Raw genomic sequence first — 24158 nt, forward strand, 5'->3', positions numbered from 1 at the left:
TAAAACTAGGAGTAGGATACTTTAATGATCTGATGAAAAATAGAATGTCTAGTAATTCAAATGTGTACATTAAGGGTAATAGTTTGAGATCCATAAGTCTTTCCTTGTAATCCGAAGTAAAATCGTTTAAAATAAATTTGGTGGCACGTCGCTGAATTCTTTCCAACATCGAAATATCCTTAATGAGATTGGGCCTCCACAAAGGAGAGCAATACAATAAGGTTGATCTCACTAAGGTTAAATAAAGAGTTCTTTTGGGTTGGATTGATATAGTGTTTTTGAATGTTCGCCATATCAGACTAATTGATTTATAAGCCTTAGCTGTAATGGCTTCGTAATGGGATTGCCAAGTTAAGTTTGTTGTAAATATGATGCCAAGATCTTTGTGTTGAGGTACTTTAGATAGTTCAAAATTATCAAGATTGTAAACAGTGATAGCTGAAGATGATGATGGTAAACACTGTAGGACAACACATTTGTTAACTTTGAAAGAAAGAAGGTTCTCTGTACTCCACTTATATAATAGGTTCAAGTCATGTTGGAGATGAGTGGAGTCCATATGAGTTCTTATAGGTAGATAACACTTGAGGTCATCGGCAAACTTGAATATAGTTGAATGTACTACGACATGAGATAAGTCATTTATATAGATTAAAAATAGTAACGGTCCTAGTATACTCTCCTTCATAAAATCAATCCAGCATCCATCAAACCATTTCAGTATCAGTAACTATGTCAACGTTTGTCGCAATCCTACCAGATCCTCCACCAGCAACAAGCTTCAACACAATTTTACATCATCCAACAAACAAAGTAACTTCTACTTCAACAGATTACCAAGAACCTACCTTTTTCTGCCATAAAATCACAGTTACTCAAGATCTTCTGGCAGCATTTTACAAATAATTTTGACTCTGACAATCCTCACAGTTTGCACTTTGTTTGCCCTTGTAGTACCTGCTTCAAATCTCCCCACCCACCAAACTTAGCAGTAATTAGTAATTTTTTCTCGCTCTCTCTTTTTAAAATAAGTAATTATGTCAGTAAGTCTATTATTAAATACACATGTAAATTTTTTTTTAAATTATAGGATAGTTAAAGTACATATCAAACATAAAATAATGTATGTAATAACTTTTGCCAGCTAGCTTAAATTTGATTGTAATTTTATACACTCAATTGTAAATATAAGTTGTACGTATACATTTTCTGGCTGTGGGCAACTTTAATGCAGGCAAGGCCTGCATTAAAAAGAGAAAAAGAATTATGATTAAGGTACAGGGTAGAGGCTCAGCCTGTATACCCGATCAATTACATAATTACAACAATAACAATATCTATACAAAAATAAATTTAGAATCAGTTGGGACAAGCTGTAGAAGAAGAATATTCAGTTGTGTACTACTGTAAGGTCTTTTAGCAGCAGCTACATCTTACTTTGTGTTTTCTCCAGCTGCTATATCTTGTTAAACAGACAAATAACAGTGTCAACGTGAGAAATTCCATTTGCCAAAGGGAACCAAAACAAAAACTGGTTTAAGCTACAATACACTCAAAATTATGCAATGTACATAATATATAGCTATAGCACCAAACAATATTCATCAAACCTTCGAATGTTGCATTCAAACCTTCGAAGCATAAAATCTACATTTGTTTATGCACTAATTATTTTATGGTGTCATATCATGTACATTTGAGCTTGAGAATAAAATGAGTGAATAATTATCTTAGATTCAAGGGGTTTGTAACTAGCAATTTGGGTCAAGGTAGGTGACCTACATAATTAAAAGCAAATCAAGTAAGCACTGTATAGCCTGTTAGTGTATCATACATTACAATATTACTGACAGTGTATTAAGAATCATGAAGGCTTGGGCTTTTCGGGCCAAACATATCACCCCAAAACCAGCCTCACAATACCTTCATGGTGCCTTGGCAGTATTGGTGAGATATACACAAGCCCAAAAGTGTCTACAGAGCACCAAAAAACGTTTTCAATATGTTGCTACAGAATTCTATGTTTATTTAGCAGAATTTTCTGCTGACTGACTGACAATCTGCCTGCCTGATTCCTTCAGACAAGACAACCTTGAAGGCTACAGGCCTGATTTGTTCACTGTTACATGTTGCTTCAGCCTGATGGACATACCTGTATCCTCCTTTGTGTGAGTCAATTCATGGTAACAGCTTCCCTATGCATGTAATGGGAATCCTCCGAGTTTTCCACTGTGACTGGATTGATTGCAGAGGTCCTTCATGTAGTGTTCTTCATTTGTAATGGGTTGAAAATACCTGAAAAACAAAGTGTAATGGCACTTCGTTTTCAGTTAGAGTTCATTATGAACTCTTGCTTTCAGTAATAATTGATAGCTCACATGTTCAGATGCAAAATTATTTTAATGGTATGCCTGGCATCATCCTTCCTTTTGATGCGGTATGCACTGGTTCATTAATCATAACTATGTTATTAAAAAGTGAAGAAACAAGTAGAAGAAAAAAAATCTGTCTGATTAGGGATCATAGCCATAAAAGTATCAAAACAAGGAGGTTGCCTTCAGTGTTGGGCAAGTTACTTTTTTATAAGTAACTAGTTACATATTACTTGCAACTGAATTATTTAGTTACAGTTACATAATATCCATAAAATAAATAATATTACATATTATATTACTTTGTATCCACAGCCTTAAGCTGTCACGTGTGAAACTACCACCTTATCACTTGACATGATTGCGTTGTTGGACAATGTGCAAATCTTGGTTATAAGTAAGAAGCTGGTGAATAAGCTTCATTCAGTAGGCTTCTTTACTTCGTTGTGGCTAGGCATTACTCAGTGGATTACTAATGAGATTAGTAACTTCGTTACTTGTAGTAATAATATTACGTAATATTAAATTTGTTACAGTAACTATATTACTTAGGTAACGTGTTACATTTGTAAGTAAAGTAACTTGAGTTATATTACCTGTTTTCATAGCGTATTTCGTTATATTACTTAGTTACCACAAAAGTAATAATATTACATAACGCGTTACATAAGTAACATGTTACTCCCAACACTGGTTGCCTTATACCTGTAGACCTGCAGATATACTATTGGACATTTAATCCCTAATTCAGTGTATCATGATAATGACAGAATTAGGGATTAAATGTATATCTGCGACCTCTTTGTTTCCCTACTTTATGGTTATGATCCCACATCATACTGAATATTCCTTCTACGCCTCACATTTTGTGAGGCATACAAATCCCATGAAAACATTTAGGAGGAAACCTTGTAATTGAAGGTAATAATATCATGCAGTACAGTAGGAACGTATAGTAGGGATCACAAAGGTTTTGCTTTTCTTGTCCAAGATTGTCACTCTAAAACCAGCCTCACTTTTAGTTCGGCAGTATTGGACAGACATATAAATGTCTTCAGAGCAACTTCACACTCTTCCAACAACTTCTATGAAATTTATTTTCTACTAACTGATTAACTGATGCCTTCACAACTCAACTATAACTGACACTTTCTTCACTGTTTTCTCTTTAGCCCAAGATGAGCCTATTGTCACATGTAGCAGCTACAATGTATGCATCATAGACATGCCCCATTCTAGTATGTACTATTGTGTAGATATTGATTTGTGGTGTTGTCTTCAGTGTTGGCTATAACTATCCATAATTTTGGTAGACACTGGATTGAATACAGAGATGCTTCTTGTACTGTTCTTCAATTGTAATACAGTTCAACAGGTGAAAATGAAGCAGAATGGCCACTTTGCTTGCAAGAAACAGACCACAGACACAGACGGATACATGATTACATGTACATCACTTAGTAATGGGACACATTACATTTTCTATTATGGGAACTATATTATAAAGTTATGCACTTAGGTACTTCAAGAGAGTGGAAGTGCTAAGAAAAAATGTTACTATGTCACTGAGTTCAATACAGTGTCATTAGCAATTTTCACAAAACGCACACTTTGGTAAGCTGCATGACTAGAAACATTTTGCGAAATAAATACTCTTTTAGCCACCACTTTCAATGGTATATAAAACTATAGAAAAGTTTATTTATGTAATGTTCAATCTGTACACACAGACAACATTTTAATGAACACACAATGCTAGGGTATGATGCATACATTGTAGTTACTAGATTGCACAACAATATGTATTTGACAAGTACACAAAAAAATTGGAATTTTCAACTAGAGTAGGGACTGTAACACATCGATAAAAAGTACTGAAACAAGCTGGAGTAGTGCATGATATTAAATCGCAGTAAAACAATAAGAAGTGTTATATCCCTACTGTGCATTTCCATTATGGTATCTTGAGCACAGTAGGGATATAACACTTCTTAGTGTATTACTGTGATTTAATATCGTGCACTACTCCAGCTTGTTTCAGTACTTTTTATCGATGTGCTATGATGGTCCCTACTCTAGTTGAAAATTCCAAATTTTTCTGTGTAATTGTTTGTTAACTTTTTTTGTAAATAATTATTATGCCATGTACACCACATCTGAAATGGCGCCGTGTGCCCCAGCTATATCAGTTATCGTCTGAAATGTGAAGTATCCATTATGCTTCATTGTCAGCTGTGTTCAACCCGTTACACAGAAGTACGAATCGAGAACTGTTTGAAAAGCACATCTACAATCCATGCATACCAAAACAAATGGTGCCGTGCACCCCAGTTATATCAATTATTGTCTGAAAACTGAAGTATCCATTACGCTTCATTGTCAGCTATGTTCAACCCGTTATACAGCATTTAGGATCAAGAACTGTTCGAAAAGTGCCTCTGCAATGTATACATACTGATAGAAGAAATGGTGTTGCGCGCCCCAACTATATCAATTATCGTCTGAAAAGTGAAGTATCCATTATGCTGCGTTGTCGGCTATGTTCAACCCGTTACACAGCAGTATGAATCAACAACTGTTCGAAAAACACCTCACCTCTGCAATCAAAACTGCCACTATGAAAAATACGGACAATTTCTGTTACGAAGGGAAGCCATCACGTGCTGCCACCAAATCAACACCTTTTGCTGTTAGTAAAGATGAATGGGACACAAAGGAGGACACTAGTAAGTCCATGAAGAATGCATTGTACATACTCCGGTATGCCAAAAGGCACCTCTAGGGCCGAAACGACATCAAACAGTGAAAAAAATCAAGCCCGTAGCTTAGCCATTATTGAGTTATGCTTGTATGAAGACATCAGTCAGTCAGTCAGTCCGTAGAAAATTCCGTTAAATTCCATAGCAACTTGGTTGAAAGCATTTCGGGTCGATCTGAAAGCTTGTTTGGGCTTAGGTTTACCTAACCAATACTGCCTCATCGTCGTTGGGGAAAATTGAGGCTGGTTTTTGGGTGAAGTTATTTTGTGGACCACACCTACTCCTTTGTGGTCCCTACTATATAGTCCTACCATACTATATGATAACATGGGTATATTGGTGTGCCTTCAGAAATGGAGAGTATTAATACTTCTGTTTAATCTTGTGATTATACCTGTGTACCATGCCTCCAACTGTATGTGTATTACAACTTGACCACATTCTGATGAGATTCTATACTGTAATTGAATTTAAAAGTTTGTATTGTTATAGTAGTGTTCATAGTTATACCCCCTGTAGCATGTAAACATCAATAAGAATTACGTATGTAGCCATATCTCATGGTCTACTTGTCATCCCAACTTCAAACTCACTGGCATGTAAAACGGCTATGAGAGGAATATTTGAACAAAAAATAAAAGCAATTAAAATATCGGTATTTGAAAAAATTAAAATCAAAGGAAAAAGTCACACTTTTGTGGTTTGACATTTTCCTTTCAGTAATTATAATGAATTATATATCACTTGAAAGAGAATTTAATAAGCATTCCAAAAATCTAAACAGAAAGGTTCTGTGGCAATTGCTGGCAAAGTTATGGCCATTTTACTAATAAACTTTGAGCGGTCATATCTTAAGGAAGATCAATAGAATGGGCCAAATTTTGGTGTGAGAAAGTTTCTTGGTAGAGTCCATATCTATGCCAAATTTCATGAAAATCCAAAGGGGTTGGGATGTTTTTGGTTGATTTGGTAATGGAATGACCCAGGAGCTTATAAGGACCAAAAGTGAAAAATCTTACACTTTTGGCTGACAGCCAACTTGGAATGACCCCCCAGCTGTGAGCAGTGCCTTTAGTGCTCTAACAGATTGGTTGCCCCCTTGCTGCCAGCACTCACTGTCTCATACACTGTCCAGGGATATGCCCACAGTGGTCAGCACCGACCACCACTCTGATAAAATAGCCACCAGTACCACTCAACATCCACTACAAATTCACCTCTGACTTACAAAGTTAAGGCCCCATACTATGCATTTCTTGGCCCAACCCTTCTCTTCTAACCACCACTATTCTAAACCTGGGCACATCATTGGCTGTTGCACACTAAATCCATCTCTATAGCCAGTTAGAACAGCTGCTTTGCAGATCCTTCTTTACTACTAATTGCTTAAGGCTGCAAAATGCAGCCACCTCCTTAATAAGCTAGGTCAGAGAATTTTGTCCCTGCAATAATTACCAGCTTTCACTGTACTATTAGTGAAGGATTAAGTATCAAGATAGGCCTACTGAGACAGATGCTACAACATCATCTCCGTACAACCTCCAAATATAGTAGTAAAATTTTCACCCTGGTCCAAAGGCTAATAATTAATACTGTCATGATAGAGACTCCACTAGCTGTACAAAATATGTTATCATGAGAGTATGCACTAATTACGCCGAAGTTCTAAGTTTTACAACACAAATACATGTATGGTTAAACTCAATGATTGGTACTAAATCTCTTCAACATGAAAAGACAACCTTCGGGTGATGAGACAACTGCCTTAAGATTAAATTCTCGCAATGATCACAGCCTATAGTTCTGATGTGCTTATTTATTAGTAATATAAATTTTAAAGACGTTTATTTACATTAGGACATAATTACTCATCTCTCTATTGTCTCTGGACATACTTGCCATTTCTCTACCATTCTCATTTCACTTCACAAGAGCTCGTACTGATGTGGGCAGAGTTGTGGCTCCTCCGCTTGAATTAGCTTGAAGTAGATTGAGATACTCTAATAGAGTAGTCAATCAATCTAATAAAACAGTCATGTTTCTACAAGTGCTGTATTTTAATATTGTAATTAAAGTCTGTAAGTACAAAAGTTGTAACTATGCTGTAACTTTGATTGCTGTATTTATGACTGCTCTATCAGAGTATCTTGATTGTTTTAATGCAGTACAAGATGAAAGGTAAGGGTTTACTAGTTAAAATGAGTGTTACTTGACTGCAGTTACATGCCACTAAAATTACAGTTGTATTTTGATATCTTGTCACTGTAATCTAAATTAAAAGGGGCTTCTGTCAAAACCATGGAGATCCACCTACTTTTTTCAACAGTGGGAGTATGCTTATTCTAACAAAAAGGTTTGAAATCCCACCCAAAGCAGCTTATAGCTGTAAAAAAAGTGTACTTCCAAGTAAAGCAGAGTTAACTGTGACAAAAAGTGATGATATCAAAGTGCGGCCACGTGTGAGGTATGAAAGTTGTAAAATTAATATTACTCGGATAATACAAAATTATTTTTAAAGTATTAATGAGAACTATGTGATGCTGTTAGTTTTTAAGTGTGTGAGCATCTTCATAAATGCCACATAAATTTGATTCTCAATAAAGCAAAGTATATGCATTCTCTGATAACAATAAATAATTTGAGTTTGGCCGCCTTTCCATTCTGTGAAATTTGTGTGGCATTTATGAAGATGCTCATGCACTTAAAGACTAGCAACATCACATAGTTCTCATTAACACTTTAACAATAATTTTGTATTATCTGAGTAATATTAATTTTACAACTTTCATACCTCACAACTTGCTGTACTATGATATCATCACTTTTTGTCGCAGTTAACTCTGCTTTACTTGGACACGCACTTTTTTACAGCTCTAAGCTGGAATTCTCTATTACACAGCTACGAGGGTCTTTGCTTCAAGCATACAGATTAATAAAGTGCGTAAGAACCAAGTAGCTAGCACAGTAGTGACAATCTCTGTGTGAGGCATAGTTTAGCCTTGCAGTAGGCTAGCTTCTTTCGTGAGCCACGCCCACTTTAAAATCAGGAATGCTTGTAAGCATATGTGCAGTCCACATACACCTACAAACACTATCACACAACAGGAGCCACACTACTTTCAGTATGGTGAGGTGAAGCTTCATAAATTTTCACGTGACAAAATTTCACGGTAGTCTTACTGACCGCGAAAATTACGTACTGCAAAATTTTCTGGGTATACGGTAGTACTCACTGGAGTTGTTGGTAGCTGTTGTTTATGATCAGTCTAGCTAAGAGAGATAATCTACAACTGTGATTAATGACCACCACACCTTTTCATCAAGGACCACATGCCATTGTCCATGGAGACTACCGAGTGCCAGTGTGGTTAGGTGGCTTCATCATATTTCCTCCATCATGGTTAACAGCACTCACATGTTGACATAGAACTCCAATGAGATGAAACTAATTCCTCTGTAATAGAACACATCAGTTAGTAAATAGCTGCTTTATTGTGGCATTCTAAACACTTGCTGTTAGCATTTTTACACCAACAAAAAAACTGTCTTTTGAAAAACTGTCTTGCAGTTTATAAAAAACCATAAACTCTTTAACAAATTACCCCTGTTACCATCACTATAGTAACAGTGACCACACTCACCATAAGTGTGTACACACGTTACACCATGGTCCTCCATCTCCCTGTAAACAAGATCATGTGATCAGTAGAACAAGTGGAGTACAACTAATCCCACAATTAGTGTTGTTGTCTTTGATGTGTAGCCACTTTCCCTTATGTTGTTCATTCTGAAATGCTACAATGTTCTCACCACGATGATGTACCTTCCATTCAGCTACAACACATCATGTCATATATCATTTCACTGACAATACAATGAACTTTACCCCTACTATAATATGTACACAATAATCTTTCACTTGTATACGATCTAATGAAAAGGGTTAGCTGTGTGAGACCAGAGTGGGACCTCACAGTTTAGGACCAAGATGTAGACTACAATAAAGAGGTTTCCTTATCACAGGTAAAATGTATGGAACCACACTTGTTAGGACAAGTCTTTATTATGATGGTTTACTAATGGGGACTTTAATAGGGAAGGAGGAGCTGGCTACTATAAGGGAAGAAATCTTCATGGCATTAAAGTTTTATGGATTGCCAAAATTTAGTAAATTTGTAATTTTTGTGAACAACTTTTCATGGTTGAGACGTAAACTTATAATACTAAATGAATGACACTGGTCCAGCTTGTTTTGCAAGTACAGAAGCACTCTGAGCATTAGGATCAGACTGGAACACAAGACAGGAGACATCACAGTAGACATCTTTAATAGAATTGCCCATATTCTCCACACACCAGTCTTATTGGGATTCTTAGCAGAACCATCAAGCAAGATGTCCACATGTGCCCCTCGATGTTGACAAGACTCAAACACTACATATCCATTTTCTGTGGTGTATAAAGAAGTGGTAATTACAGCTACATGTTTACATTTCATCACATACTGACATTACTTATGTACACTACTTTCCTCCACCACCATTGTCTAACTTTCCGTCTTTAAGGTGCTCCTCCACATGTGGAGGGCTATCCAACTCAAAAACAAAAACACCTTAAGAAACACAACATATTAGATCAGTGGAACTTCTACACTACACATGATACTATCACACACACTACACACAGACAACAAATCCCTTCAACATACATGGTTACACCTACACAGTTGACTGGACTACCTGTACACTACTTGGGTGTTATGAGACAGTGTTGTTAAATCCTCTTGGTGGTAGGATTAGTACCCCACAGGAAACTGTCTCACAAGTGCATGAAGTTGTGGGGACTCCAGTTCTGTTTGAACCTTCACAGGATTTTGGGTACTTGCTTCCCCAGTTTAGTAGGTTGCAATTAATACCACTGGCTTCCCCAATTAACACTGGGTCTCCATTAATACGTACTATAAAACTGTCAAGCTTGCTTGTATGCACCAACAATCAAAAAGTGGGTGTGGTTCCATGTAAACCTACAGACAACACATATATCTTACCATTAAAACAACTGATACAAAAACTGCTCCTATGCAGCTAGTTCAGGCTAGCACTTATCAATGAGAAATCATATCTTACTCCATCTTTCTCTTTGCTCCACCAGCACAGCATGTGACCAGGGTGACCAGATGACATGACCAAGTTCAACCCTAAAACACAAAACACACTGGCAGTACAAGTACAGTGTTCCCAGTCATTTAGCTCTCAACCCAATACAGCCCATCCTAAGAGCTCACTACAACAGACACACACAGTCATACTCCATGGTCCACTTTGCAGTCACATCATCATCGTGATTCTGAATACCTCATTCACAACTCCTGTTGATCAAGTGGACATGTGCTCCTTGTTTCAGTAGCTAAAGGATCTGATGGTGAGCATTATATAGACCACAGGGTGTTACATCAGCAGATGACATCATATGATGGTGACCCTAGAGTAGAAGAACTAGTTGTGTGTCAACGAGTAGTTACCTTTGATTTGACTATCACTACAATTGGTCGTGTTCCCCTGTGACAGTCTCTGTCAGTGGCTTGACTGTACCATCAGGACGGATACCAACACAGGGCCGGAGCTCAGAGATTTTGAGTGGTCCGGCCATCCATGGACTGTAATGGAGGTCATAGTCATGTACACTACTTTTTTATTGATCGGATGTGATTTTTAGATTATCTGCTTTCATGTGATACTCAATTCAACTGCATCTGCTAAGTACACACAGCATGCCAAGCTAGGGGGGTCTGGGGGCATGCTCCCCCAGGGAAATTTTTGAAAATAGATGTTCTGAAATGGTATCTGGAAGCTATTTTACTTGTAAAGCCTCTTACTCCGTTTGTTAACATCAATGATATATCCTGATAATTTTGTACTACAATACCAATTAGTTCAATTTCATATCTAAAATTTTACTTTACAATTTTAGTGAATGCTTAGCTCTTTGAGATACAGAAACTATTGAGATTGTAATTGCTAATGCATGCATAACATGTATGATTAAATAGCCCAATACAATGCCTGCAGATGATTCACTGGAACCATTGAGTGATTTGAAGACAATTAACATGCATGTAATAGCTTAGACTATAAGTAGAACAGTGGTATACCGAATGCTCTATTAGAGTAATTCGATGACTGTTCTATTAGAGTATATTATGATGACTGTTCTATTAGAGTATCCCTACAAATTTAAAGTAGCTGAAAAGTGGTCTGGCCGGACCATGGGCTCCGGCCCTGTACCAACATGTTGACCATGTTGATTGTTTGACTCCAGTACAACAAATCCCTCTGTATGAACAACAAATCCCTCTGTATGAACAACAAATCCCTCTGTATGAACAACAAATCCCTCTGTATGAACAACAAATCCCTCTGTATGACATAGACAATTAAAACATATCAGACAAGCTACCAGACTATATGCTACTCACTGAAGTCATGTACTCTGAAGTTGTACCAGTCCCTGTCATTGTACTGTTTGAGGTAGCTTGATATTTCCAGTCAACGTGTTTCCTTACACTTTGGATTGATAATATTCTTAAAATGGTATTTTACATCGTGTATACCAATTGTTGTTTTCTGTTTGCCGGTTCATAATTAACCCTCTTATGTGACCATCTCAGCGAAAAACCTAACTAGTTCGCATAAGCATGCAGTTTTGAGAAAAATGAAATTCGTAAAATAACACATGCTACAAAGAAATAATACACAAGTTTTTATCAAGCCACTATTCAGAGGAGGAAGACTCAAATTGATAAAACTATATACACCATCTTATCCATCTGCTCATGGAGAGTTCGAAAATCTTTGTTTCGTTTCTGTAGCCTCAATGGTGTGTATGTCACATGAGTTAGTTTTCAATATTGTAGACATCAAAAATCATCACCATTTCTTTGCCTTCGTACATATATATGCACAAGTGACTTCAGGGATAAAACTACAGAGGTTGCTTTGCCAAATCATGGTGAACAGTTTATCCTAATCCCTGTAGCTAAACATACACAGCACATGTATGTAATTTTTGACTTTGGTGCAGCTTGCTATTTTAGTCTGACTAGCCAAAAGTCTGAACAAACAGTTTTTCATGTCAGTGCACACCTATGTGCTTAAAACAAAGATGTAGATATTCTGGATACTGGTGAAAGAAGCTTTTACCTACTCTAATACAACACACTGGACCAACACACAGATGGACAAATATGTTGGCAATTTGTCTGCCCTGTCCCAAAAGTGCTATAAGAGTCCCTATTATGTGAGGTAATTCAGTGCCAGTGCTGAAAAACTGATCATAAGAGTTTGTAGATGAAGACTTGCATGGAACAGATAGAGCAAAAAGGTGCATCAAAAAGGTCCCAAAAGTGAAAAAAAAAGTTATGACCTAGGCGGGGATTGAACCCTGGCTGGTTATAATCACTTGGGGTTAAGGGAGGTGCACAAATCGCCACAGTGGTTTTGACAGGAATGTAGCTCAACTTTTCAGTGATCCTTCCCTACACCAGTGCCTTCATCGCCCTATAAAGAGCGAACAAAAGCACGTATTGATTTGCTACAACAACACTCGAGTTGCCAGATGATGGGCGTTTAATTTCGCTAAAGTCCCGCCTATATACGTGCTTTGCATGCCAAGATATGATGAGCTAAAGGTCGTGTTTTTAAAAGGTGTTCACAAAAAGGTACTGAGTAGAAAGAAAAAAAATCTGTCAACACGTGGATTTGAACCCACGACCTCTTACACGCTAGTCAGGCGTTCTACCACTTGAACAGTATGTGCTGTGGTTTTCAAAGGAATGTTGCTCAAGTTTTCTCTACACCTTGGCCTTCTACGCGCTGTAGAGACCGAACGGAAGCACGCGTGAACTCGTGATAACAATCTTAGAGTAGGCGGATGATGAGCGCTTCATTATCAGCACAGACTATGTCGATTCGCGCCAAGTCTGGTGAGTAAGCAGCGTGACCGTCAGACAGACAGACAGACAGACAGACAGCTTTTCAGCTTTATATATATATAATATAAGATAAGATTGGTGAAACAACACGTGACATAGGGAAAAATTATGTAATTTTAATTTCTTTGATATAACATGTGATCACCTCCTTCACAACTTGACATGTTTCAGTATACAATACAATACATATAACACTTAGGCCACTTCAACTAAATCTTTTGTTTCTCGACCCTATATTTTTCAGTATAAAATAATTATGTTAATCACGTGATCACCTTGCAAAGAGTGGCAACGCAACGAAGGAGTTGCAAATTTATCTTTAAGCTCTCAAAAAGTATAGGTAACACTAAATATCTCAACATAAAGCTGCCTACTCGCAAGTGATACAGCAACCGTAATGTAGCTTAGCCACCGTTTGACTCACAATATCACTCTTCAGCTAGCAAAATAGCCTATTTTTATTTTTATTTTACTGACCTACCGACCTTTATTTGGTTGAATTTTGCCCGAGAAACAAAAGATTTAGTTGAAGTGGCGGTGTGTGAATTAACCATCAGCTTCACTGTGTGTATAAAATCATTTGTTCGTAAATTCCCAAAGAAACACATTTCTGTTCAAAGCATGTACACACAACACATCTAGATCACACTTAAAATTAGAAAATAAATGTAATGTACATTTAATTATGTGTGCTGCATGAAACTATTAAAATACAATTTATAGTAACAACAAATTACGTTTGTCTCACTACTGGAATGATACAATCCATACTTTGTTGGTAGATCTTCCACCCTTGATCATTCCACCGATCATTACTAGCCGGGATTCTTCATTACACACAACAGAAGTGAGACCTGTCCGTACTGGAAGAGTTGCAATCGCCATCCATGTAGCTGTAGAATTGAGGGTGTAAATGTCATTACCGCCTATTGCTAACAAGTATTTGTTATTCAGACCAGCAGCAACTAGACCACCACATGGAGTATCTACAAGATGTTGCCACTTTACTTGGTGACTAGACAAAGTATCAAGAGGAGCAGCATACACTGCTGTAGAGTACTTGTCATCTTTAGTGTTCCCACCTAACACATACACTGTGTCACCTACTATGACTGAGTATGAGGAATAAAGCTTTTGAGGGAGATCATCACATTTGAACCACTGGCCAGTAGTAGCATTAAAGAGTTCAGTTGTACTGAATGTGTCCCTACCAACGCTGCCACCAATCACTATCATCTTTGATTGGTGGCTAGTAGCAGTGAGTCTACATCTTGCTGTAGGCATTTCTGTATATTCTTTCCACTGGCCACTCTCCAGTACAAGTACTTTGTTAGTGACTCTACGACTCGTTCTAATTCTCCCACCAACAATAACAACTTTACCTGTCAGCACTGTGATGGCAAATAAATAATGTGGAGTGTCAATAGTGTCCCATGTGTTAGTGTCTGGATGATACATGTCTAGTGTGTAGGAATTTTGTACTCCACCATCACCATCTCTGGTCCAGCCACCTCCCACATAAATCACTCCATTATATAATACTGCAGTGTGATTGTTCCTACCCACTGGTGCAGGGGCTCCTTCCTCCCACTTGATGTTCACTGGTCCACTGAACGAGTCAGGTATGGTGGCCTTCACTTTCTAAACAATATCACATATTCTATACTAACACATCATAAGCTGTGTACTAACAAACCTGTAATTGTGTTGATTTTTGCTTGATCTCAGCCAACCATGAGATGGGGTCCATACCATCACGAGTCGTCTTTTTGCTGTACTCTTCCTTCATCATTTTGATCCTCTCAGACATGTCTGCTGCTGGAGGACGTAATCCTGGATCATCTTCTAAACATGACATAACCAATGGCTTCAAATCTGCATCACTTCCAATCATCATGTCTATGTACTCTTGACGTCGTTCTACCTCTGATAACATTAACCGTTTCCTTGTCTTGGGATCAATTTGTTTCACAGCTTTCGGAAGTGGCCATTGTCGGCTAGTGATGTGGAGGATCACACCTCCAAAAGAGAACACATCTAATGGTGGTCCATATACTGGCTTATCATCCAATGCCTCTGGGGACATAAACACACAAGTTCCTGGAGTTTTAGTCATCGTATTGCTTTGATTCATCGTCATTGTCTTTGCCACACCAAGATCTGTGATCTTTGCTTCAAGAAGACGATTCACAAGAATGTTATTAGGAGACAAGTCTCGGTGGACAATTGGAGGATTGTGACCATGAAGATACCTCAGTCCTAGAGACACATCATGTAGTATTGACAGTTTCACCAGTAAGGGAGTATTATCATGTTTATCTACCAGTGATGTTACAGTCTCCTGCATCTTCTCCATCACCATAACAGGTAGTACGGACTCGTCACTAGAAGGATAGTAAATTCCTAGGAATTGTACAACGTTAGGATGACGTAGAGTACTCCAGAGGTGACATTCTCGCAAGAAATCATCTTTTATTTTGAATTGTTCTTCGGCAGTGGGAAGTTCCATCATCCAACGATGAACCTCTTTACTGGCGCATGACTTTCCATCGTATTCTACCTCGAAAACTTTCCCATACGACCCTCGACCTAGTTCCACTCCAGTTGGTCTCACCCGAGAACTGGGAATCTTAAGGTGATGTAGCGCTTCAGCTGCTGCTAGAAACGAAGCCATTTTAATGAGACCGGAAATGAAAAGGGTGTGTATATAGAAGTCCTGCTCAGTCAGTGTCAGTGCTGCGGATAATAACTCCCACCGGCTTCTAGGATGATGGTGATCGTAATAAGTTTAGACGAATAGTTCAAAACACAAAAGCGTCATTTTGGGGGGAGGAAATATGGACGGATGTAGTCTCGCGGCGCCCGACCCTAAAAAGAGGGTCTGGTGAAACTGTGTACAAAAAGTTTGGCGCTGCGGGAATGTTGGAAGCTCCAATCAGATTACTAGAAGCCACATTTTTGCGCGCTCTTATTTTCGCTCACAATTGTCCAGATGTTACCAGCTTCATGAACGTGAAAAAAGACGGGCATATGATGAGCGTGTTAGAGAGGTTGAGAGAGCTTGCTTTTCACCATTGGTGTTTGCAGCTACTGGTGGCATGGGCCCACTGCTACAACAGTTTTTAGGAAGCTTGCTTCCGAATGTTGGTCGGGATGTTGGCTGAGAAGCGCAGCACTAATTACAGCAAATGCCTATTCTGGCTGCGATGTAGGCTTTGCTCTTCATTGTTAAGATCTGCAGTGATGTGTTTGAGGGGTCATCGCTCTTCAGTTGGCCGTCCATCAACTACTAATATTGATCTGGCCTACTCGGAGGGTCGCTTGGAGTCTGGCGGCCTTGTTTGATTGCTGGTATTTCCAGCTGTCCAGCACTTTAACACCTAGTGCTGGGGGTGGTGGCAAGGGCAGTCCATCTAGCCCGGGGGAAAAAAAAACAAAAACTAGAAGCCACATACTAACCCGCATGCGTTAAAAATTTTCCCTGTTGAGCAGACTGGGCGTCCCGAAAAATTTCCACGAATATTTTAGAAACCGTCTTTACAGAAGGTTTTAAGAATAATTTCTCGAATAATTTAATGTTCTGGGATGGTTAGTAGTGAAATTAAAGATCACTTGTTGAAATTATTTATGACTGGAACGGCGGTGTTCAGGGTGCAGTCGGGACGCAACCGTCAAAAAACGGAAGTTTTTAATTGCACGCGCAATTTACGAGAAGTCTAAAATGGCGTTCGAGACGTGCCACGCGGATGAGAAAAATGCCTTTCAACCACTGAGCTTCTGGCTTGTTTTTGAACAAAAACACTTCAAGAGATGATTTATGAAGATAGCTATGCAGTTTTTTTAATCATGAATCGTGCAGGTTGGAAATGTTTCCTTGGTAGAATTGAACAGGATTTAACTGCTCTCGATTTCGCTTTGCTGTGGATAAAGTAAGAAGAGTGCACAAAATCCAAGTCTATGGAAGTGAAAAGGTTTGTATGTAGTATGTTTAGAAGCTGTATGAAGGCATTTACTGCTATGAAACAAATTTGTACTCACTAATGTGTTCTGTAACATTGGTGGTCTCTCTATCTCTAACTGTAGTTGTTATAGATGTTAAAAATTGAAGTAATAGAAGATTGATACTATTTAACTCTTCGTTAATGTTAAGTAATGCACAGCTGGGAGATGGTTGTGAATGAGATGACTTCTTTATTTCTTCATGTAATAAATTATTGACAATGATGCTTGCTTCCTTTAGTGTTGTGTCTACGTCTGGTATTTGACATTGGATTTCAGGTTCAGATAAGTACTGATTTGGGGGTTGTGATGCACTGAGTGCCCAAGACAATGCAACTATGACATCTCCCCCTTGACGATACAATACAGTCCCAAGTTTCTTGTGAACACACTATTACATCATGTAACCATCAAGGTGAGTGATTAGTTGGTGTAGTAGCCAACGAGAAGTAAATTTCACACTGCTACCTCCCATGTCTAGGGTAACTTGAACAGTATTGGTGTCCTCAGAGGGCTGAATACCATAAACATTAAGAAACACTTGACATACCCATGGAAGTAAAAGGGCCTTCTGGACCAATAAGTGCTGGGCTACATATATCACAGATGAAACTATGGCTTTGGTAAGATGATCAGTTTTGCTATCTTCCTTTGTAGCTTCCCATTCCTTGATAGATTTTTGTAACATTTCATCTGACCCATTTGGTTTACAATTTGGTTTATAATCTGTGGACTTGGCAATAGTGCAGTGTGTGTTATAACAGCTAGTACAAATATAGTCATCTGGTGATATAACAGTGTCAGTTCCAGTTGTATCTGTAATGTATTTTGAAACTACTACAGGGTTGGGACTGTGGCGATAAAGCTTCTGACCAGGTTTAGGTGTAGCTCCACAAGAGGAGCAGTTTTGTGGATGGATAAACTTTACTATAACAGCTTGGGCACAGAAGGAATGGAGTACTTGATGATGACTGTACCCTAAGCATTTCCTCAAGTTCACTTATGTTAGCAAAAGCAGGCTTGATGAGTTTATCACTTAACTTGTTGGTGCATGCAGGGTGTATACAGGATTTAGAAGATGTCTGTATACTATTTTTCCATTTCGGGGTATAGTGGGGAATGTCATTGTAGCGTTTTGCTTCTATCCAATGTTTTTTACAAATAATGCTATCTTCGGGTAGGTGTTTACCAAGGTGTTTACTAAAAAACTCTTTCTGTAGCCCCTACATTGATATACCTTAATTTTTGACTAACTCTGTTTCCACACAGGACACAGCACTGTGAGGTCTCCTCTTCAGCTGACTCAGGAGCAGTGATAGCAGAATTCTGGCACAAGGAGTCTCCACCTGATAACTAAATTTAAAATTGTTGATTAAAAACATGTGTTAAAATAGTCTTGTAAATAATTAACGAATCTGGCTACAACAACTAAAGTGCACATCATTTTAAAGCTTTATTTTCAAGCACAAGCCTTTGTTTCTCTAACTAAATGGATTAACAACACTAGTATGGCTTGAAACAAATTTGTACTACATGCAAAACCACTGTGTTAATACTCACCTGGTTCATTCTGCAGTCTCTATTTCGTTGCTAGCATATTCCAGCTGCCTGGTTTGGTTACTGTGGGAAAGGCAGCTGACGTATTATTTCGTGTTCCATTGGATAATTTTTTTTTTTTTTTTTAATGTTATTTAGACAGGGAGACAGCATCAGCAAAAGCTGTTTTTCAGCTGTGCCCTGAACAAGCATACAAAAACAATATAGGTACATATATACACACAATTAACTAAATATGACTTAAATAAGCTAGCTTAAAGCTATTTAATGAGTTCATCTCGGTGATTGAGGTAGGCAGGCTGTTCCATATAGTTGTGCCACGATAATATAGACTTCGTTTGCCATAGTTTAATCGCACAGCAGGTACATACAAACGATGGACATTGCGCCCTGCACGACCTGTGACGGATAAAGCAGACCTGAAGGTGGAAAGTAAGTAGGAGGGTGATAGCCTTTTTAAGATCTTGTATACTTGTATGGCAATATGAAATCTGCGACGTTCAACTAAAGTAAGATTAAATGCAGAAGATCTGGCAGAGTGCAGATCTTCTGCACTCTGATAATTATGTGCAGCGTCACAGCAGGAAGTTACAAGCGTATGAAAAGAGATGGTGTTTTACTACAATTACCGCTGGTTCCTTCGCGGGAAAAGCCGTGCAATGAAATACGCGTAAAAAAGCATAATTTTGCCACTTGCGTTTCGACTGGTGGGGTCTATTCTACGGAACGGAACGGAATGATGGACTAAACTGCGGAACGGAATGCTTTCTCAGATCATGAAGCTTGCAGCTTACCATTGCTGTACAAGTTATCAGTGGCACTTCCAGCAGGTAATCAAACGTACCCCAAGAAAGATAAAACGAATTTAAGGATCGATTGTGGGTTCTTGTTGGTTGTCATTAGTAACGAAGTACTAATTGTGGGAATAGCTGACTCAGTGTGTTCATCTTCGGATATATCAAGTAGGGAACTTAATGCATGACTTGTTTTTACTAGTATGTGAGTTATTTTTACTTACTTGACTTTAGAATGTACAGTCTGAGGCCCAGCCTTTCTAATCGGCATAAATCAGTATGTGTATAGCTACACTACAAAGGAAACAAGTATGGTGACAAGCTGAATCAACTCAATCTAAGTAGAATCTAAAGGAATTTTGTGCAGTGTGTGAGGAGCAAACATTCAGATACCTCAAGGAGGCTATATTGTGTGAACATCAATGATTCATTGACAGAGTAGTGGACTATTGTCAGATATCTTGGCCTGAGTACTGAGTTGAATTCTGGATGGGATCTATTTTACAGAATGGAATGCTTTCTGAATCAACTTGCAGCTTGGCTAGCTGCTATCATTGCTGAAATTGCATTTTATCAGTGGAACCTCCAGGAAAATGGAATAGGATAATTATAAAACATTAATTAAGTGATTGTTTAGGTAATCATGACTTTATTCAGTCTAATAAACAGAATATATGGTTGATTGAGTGAGGTATCACTTTCAGAATGTTCAGACGACCAGTGATGAGATGCATGGATTCATCGAATTTTTGTTGTGGTTGGAGACATTAAATATCCAAAAGCAAACTGACTGTATAATATTAATTCACTTTCTTTAATTTTGAGCCTGTATACAAATAATTGAATTTTCCTTGTCAATAGAAATCCTAGAATAAGATGGGAGAGAAACTTATCTTTGTTTACCTATACTGTACAACCAAGAGTTCGTAATACTGATTTGTATGGGGGAGAGTGTCTAACTTTCAGTATGGCCTGTACAAACACCCTGCGTAAAGTTCACCTTTCATCAAATCAACACCTTTACTGGGGGATAGAAAACTGTTGATTAGTGTTGCTGAAGAAGGTAAAGCCTATGTTCTGAAATAAGGCCGAGGTGTTACTTTAAGCAGGGTGTTTGGTGAATGCATTCAAGTTAGACACTCTCCACCTTATGAAATCTTGGTACAACTTCAAAGGAAAATGAAGAAAACATACAGATGAATCAATAAGATCACTACAGTAAGGTGAATTACAGTCTAGTGAGATCTTGGTTAATTAATGACAGTTGTTGGAGATTAAGTGTGGTAGCTTCTTGCTCTTGAATATGTTGCAAAGTGGAAGTACAAATCAAAATGGGATATCAATTTCATTATGAAAAATTAGTATACATAAATAATCTAGCATTACTATTTCATTTGTCCTCCACTTAAACATGCTACAACAGTACTAGTGTCAGTACATTGGCAGTGAGTCTACCTTGACATCTCAACTCTAGAGTAGATCCAACACAGGACAGCCCGCACTGTAACAAATACATGTGATCCCATTGTAATTTCATGGACCAGCTGGACTGGGAATCACTTGAAAATAGACGAACAAATTTAACCTGTTTTGTTTGAAGTGAAGCATGTGAAATGTTACACTTAAGAAATCCTAGGATTCTTAGGTGGTATGTAATTAATGTGAGTGTTCCATTTCAGGTCTGACTAGATACATTGAAATTACACACACATCTTGGTCCAAATCACGTTTGCCTGGTGGCTACGGGCATGGTTTCACATGCGGCTTATAATAGAGATTTGGCTGATCTTGGAGTTTTGGCATTTAGCCTGATTCAAGGTTAGCAGTCAGACACATCCTTGAATTGTGCAACAGATAAAATCAGCTCACTATTGAATACGGCATTAGTCCACTGCACCAGCTGTTAATATATAAATAACTCCATGCATACACTTCAGTGATGTTTGCAGAATATACCCTCCTTGCGGTCTGCCAAAATATTTGCTCCTCACACACTGCACAAAATTCTTCAAGTTTTAGTTCAGCTGGCTCTTTCCTGTTACCAGTATCTTCCTGCTTGCTTTATTTATACACTGACTTATGACTTGAAAGACCGGCCCAGACTGTTTTCTAAAGTCTAAATAAGAAAAACAGCTCACATAAAGTTCCCTTCCGTATGGATGAACATCACTGATACAGCTCATCCCACAATAATACTTCGTTACTATTGACAACCAACAAAAACCCACAATCGATCCGTTAATTCTTTTTATCTTATGTTTAACCACCCACTGGAGATGCCACTGGGTCATTCCATGTCAAATCAACAAGGAATTTAGAGTCACCTCTCGGATTTTGATGAAACTTGGTGTGTTTGTAGTACCTGTGGTGCTTATCACTCATGCAAATTTTTAGCTCCATACATTCCATAGTTTCTGATTTATGACCACAAATATTTTGAATATTTCATGAAAATTTGGTCCATCTCTGGTTACAATATCAACTGCAACTTTGTACTGTGTAAATATTTTTAAACACAGTTTTCACTGATGGAAGACTGTTGATTGACCTTTACAGTGATCCCTAAATTATGGGATATCTACTTAATTATGGTTCAACAGTACTTCATTGAAAACTTTAATCCTTTATATTTTGAAAAATGCTGCTTGAAATTTTTCAAATTCTTTTGTGAATAATGATTGGGTCATAGTCTATGTTTGATAAAATTTTTATGGTGGGATCACAATGGGCTCAAGAGATATAATGAATTATGTTGTGGTATGCGGTGGAATTTGCAGGCTATTATTGCTGTATTGGAGTGTACACTTCCAATAACCACTCACAACAAGGCCATGCCAAGTTTGTCTTACAGAGTGAAGGTGTCTAGGTACATTGAAACCTGTATTAATGACCACCTGTATTGAAAGACCATCTATAAGCTGCAGCTAATTTATACTTTAATTGGATCTTAATGAATAGCCCCAAAGCATCAATCTTTTCTAGCAAATCCAAAAATGGTCCTTATTAGACAGGTTGACTATAAATGAGATCATCATGCATCCATAAACACATTAATGTTGTACCATCTCTTCAGTTATACCTTATTTATTAAGTAAAATCTTGCCGTAGTGCACTTACATACATATCCCCCTCTACACTATTTAAGTTACGTACATGGCTGCATAGGTACAACAGACCTCCTCAAAAAGGATATCTGGGTACCTTGATAGCCTCATGATCTCACTTTATAATTGTATGTACATTTTGGACCCAAGACAAGTCTGTGGTTTCTCAAAAATGAACACTTTATCAATGGTCCAGGGAATAGAAGAGTTACACTGTATATAGTAGATGCATTACTTGTACCAAGAGTTTTTATATTATTAACACTTGCTTGCACCTCAATGCGTGATTTATAGTACTGTAATTACTAAAATTAATGGTTTTTCAAAGTATTTTGTGTTCACGTTTTTGAAGATCAGTACAGGTAAATGTTAAATATGTGGCCAACATGTTTACTTCCTACATGAGTATGTGTATGAATTTATGACTTGATCTTCAAAGTGGTCGTGAATGTAAAGTAATGTAGTAATTAATTTCACACATTGAGGTACAATCAATGCATGTACGTATATGGTAAAACCCCTCCATTGCTAGGACCATAATAAAGTGCTCATATTACAGAAGCTACAGAGGTATCTTGGTCCAAATGTATATGCACCGCTAGAGTGGGAGTACAGTGTATAAACAGGTGTCCTGGTTATCAAGGTATCCAGGTATCCCTTCTGAGGAGTCCTGTTGTATGTATCTATGCAGCCACGTACGGAACTTAAATATGGCTAAATCCACTACAGTTAATAAAGAAGGTACTTGTGAAGAGATGGTACAACATTTACATGATGTTTAGGGACACATGGTGGTCAGATCTATAATTTATAGTCAACCTGTCTAATAAGGACCATTTTTGGATTTGCTAGAAAGGGTTGATGCTTTTGTGCTATACATTAAAGAAGTATAATTTAACTGCAGCATATAGGTGGCCTTTCAATACAGGTGGTCACTAATACAGGTTGCAATGTACCTAGACACCTTCACTCTGTAAGACAAACTTGGCATAGCCTTATTGTGAGTGGTTATTGGAGGTGTACACTCCAATACAGCAATAATAGCCTGCAAATTCCACCGCATACCACATCATAATTCATTATATCTCTTGAGCCCATTGTGGTCCCACCACAAAACTTTTATCAAACATAGACTATGACCCAATCATTATTCACAAAAGAATTTGAAAAATTTCAAGCAACATTTTTCAAAATATAAAGGATTACAATTTTCAATGAAGTACTTTTGAACCATAATTAAGTAGATATCCCATAATTTAGGAATCACTGGAAAGGTCAATCAACAGTCTTCCATCAGTGAAAATTGTGTTTAAAAATATTTACACAGAACAAAGTTGCATTCAATTTTATAACTAGAGATGGACCAAATATTCATGAAATATTCAAAATATTTGTGGTCACAAATCAGAAACTATAGAATGTATGGAGCTAAAAATTTGCATGAATGATAAGCACCACAGGTACTACAAACACATCAAGTTTCGTCAAAATCCGAGAGGTGATCCTAAATTCCTTGTTGATTTGACATGGAATGACCCCACTGCTAACTTATAAGGGAAGTTTCAGCAATGGTAAGTTGCAAG

The 24158-nt window shown here is 37.8% G+C and overlaps 1 protein-coding gene and 2 long non-coding RNA genes across 4 annotated transcripts; 1 reads left to right on the forward strand and 2 right to left on the reverse strand.

Annotated features, from left to right (window-relative positions):
- Window positions 1–1023: 1023 nt before the first annotated feature.
- Window positions 1024–8959, reverse strand: LOC136256952 (uncharacterized). Of its 2 annotated transcripts, XR_010701748.1 has the most exons (5): window positions 8867–8959; window positions 8773–8813; window positions 8444–8585; window positions 8365–8397; window positions 1024–1541 (listed from the first exon to the last, which is right to left on the reverse strand). It is a non-coding gene; the product is annotated as an uncharacterized lncRNA (long non-coding RNA). The 2 variants fall into 2 exon arrangements; XR_010701747.1 differs by having other exon boundaries at window positions 8773–8959.
- A 4741-nt stretch (window positions 8960–13700) lies between these two features.
- Window positions 13701–15998, reverse strand: LOC136256064 (uncharacterized). Its single transcript, XM_066048986.1, has 2 exons — window positions 14818–15998; window positions 13701–14762 (listed from the first exon to the last, which is right to left on the reverse strand). Exons 1-2 carry the CDS (start codon window positions 15793–15795, stop codon window positions 13869–13871), a joined length of 1872 nt encoding a protein of 623 aa, XP_065905058.1. The 5' UTR covers window positions 15796–15998; the 3' UTR covers window positions 13701–13868.
- Window positions 15999–17169: 1171 nt separating this feature from the next.
- On the forward strand, window positions 17170–18513 carry LOC136256509 (uncharacterized). Its single transcript, XR_010701527.1, has 3 exons — window positions 17170–17535; window positions 17602–17743; window positions 18390–18513. It is a non-coding gene; the product is annotated as an uncharacterized lncRNA (long non-coding RNA).
- The last annotated feature ends 5645 nt before the right edge of the window (window positions 18514–24158 follow it).

The sequence above is a fragment of the Dysidea avara genome, chromosome 5 (assembly GCF_963678975.1).
Source record: "Dysidea avara chromosome 5, odDysAvar1.4, whole genome shotgun sequence".
In the NCBI taxonomy this organism is placed as follows: Eukaryota; Metazoa; Porifera; class Demospongiae; order Dictyoceratida; family Dysideidae; genus Dysidea; species Dysidea avara.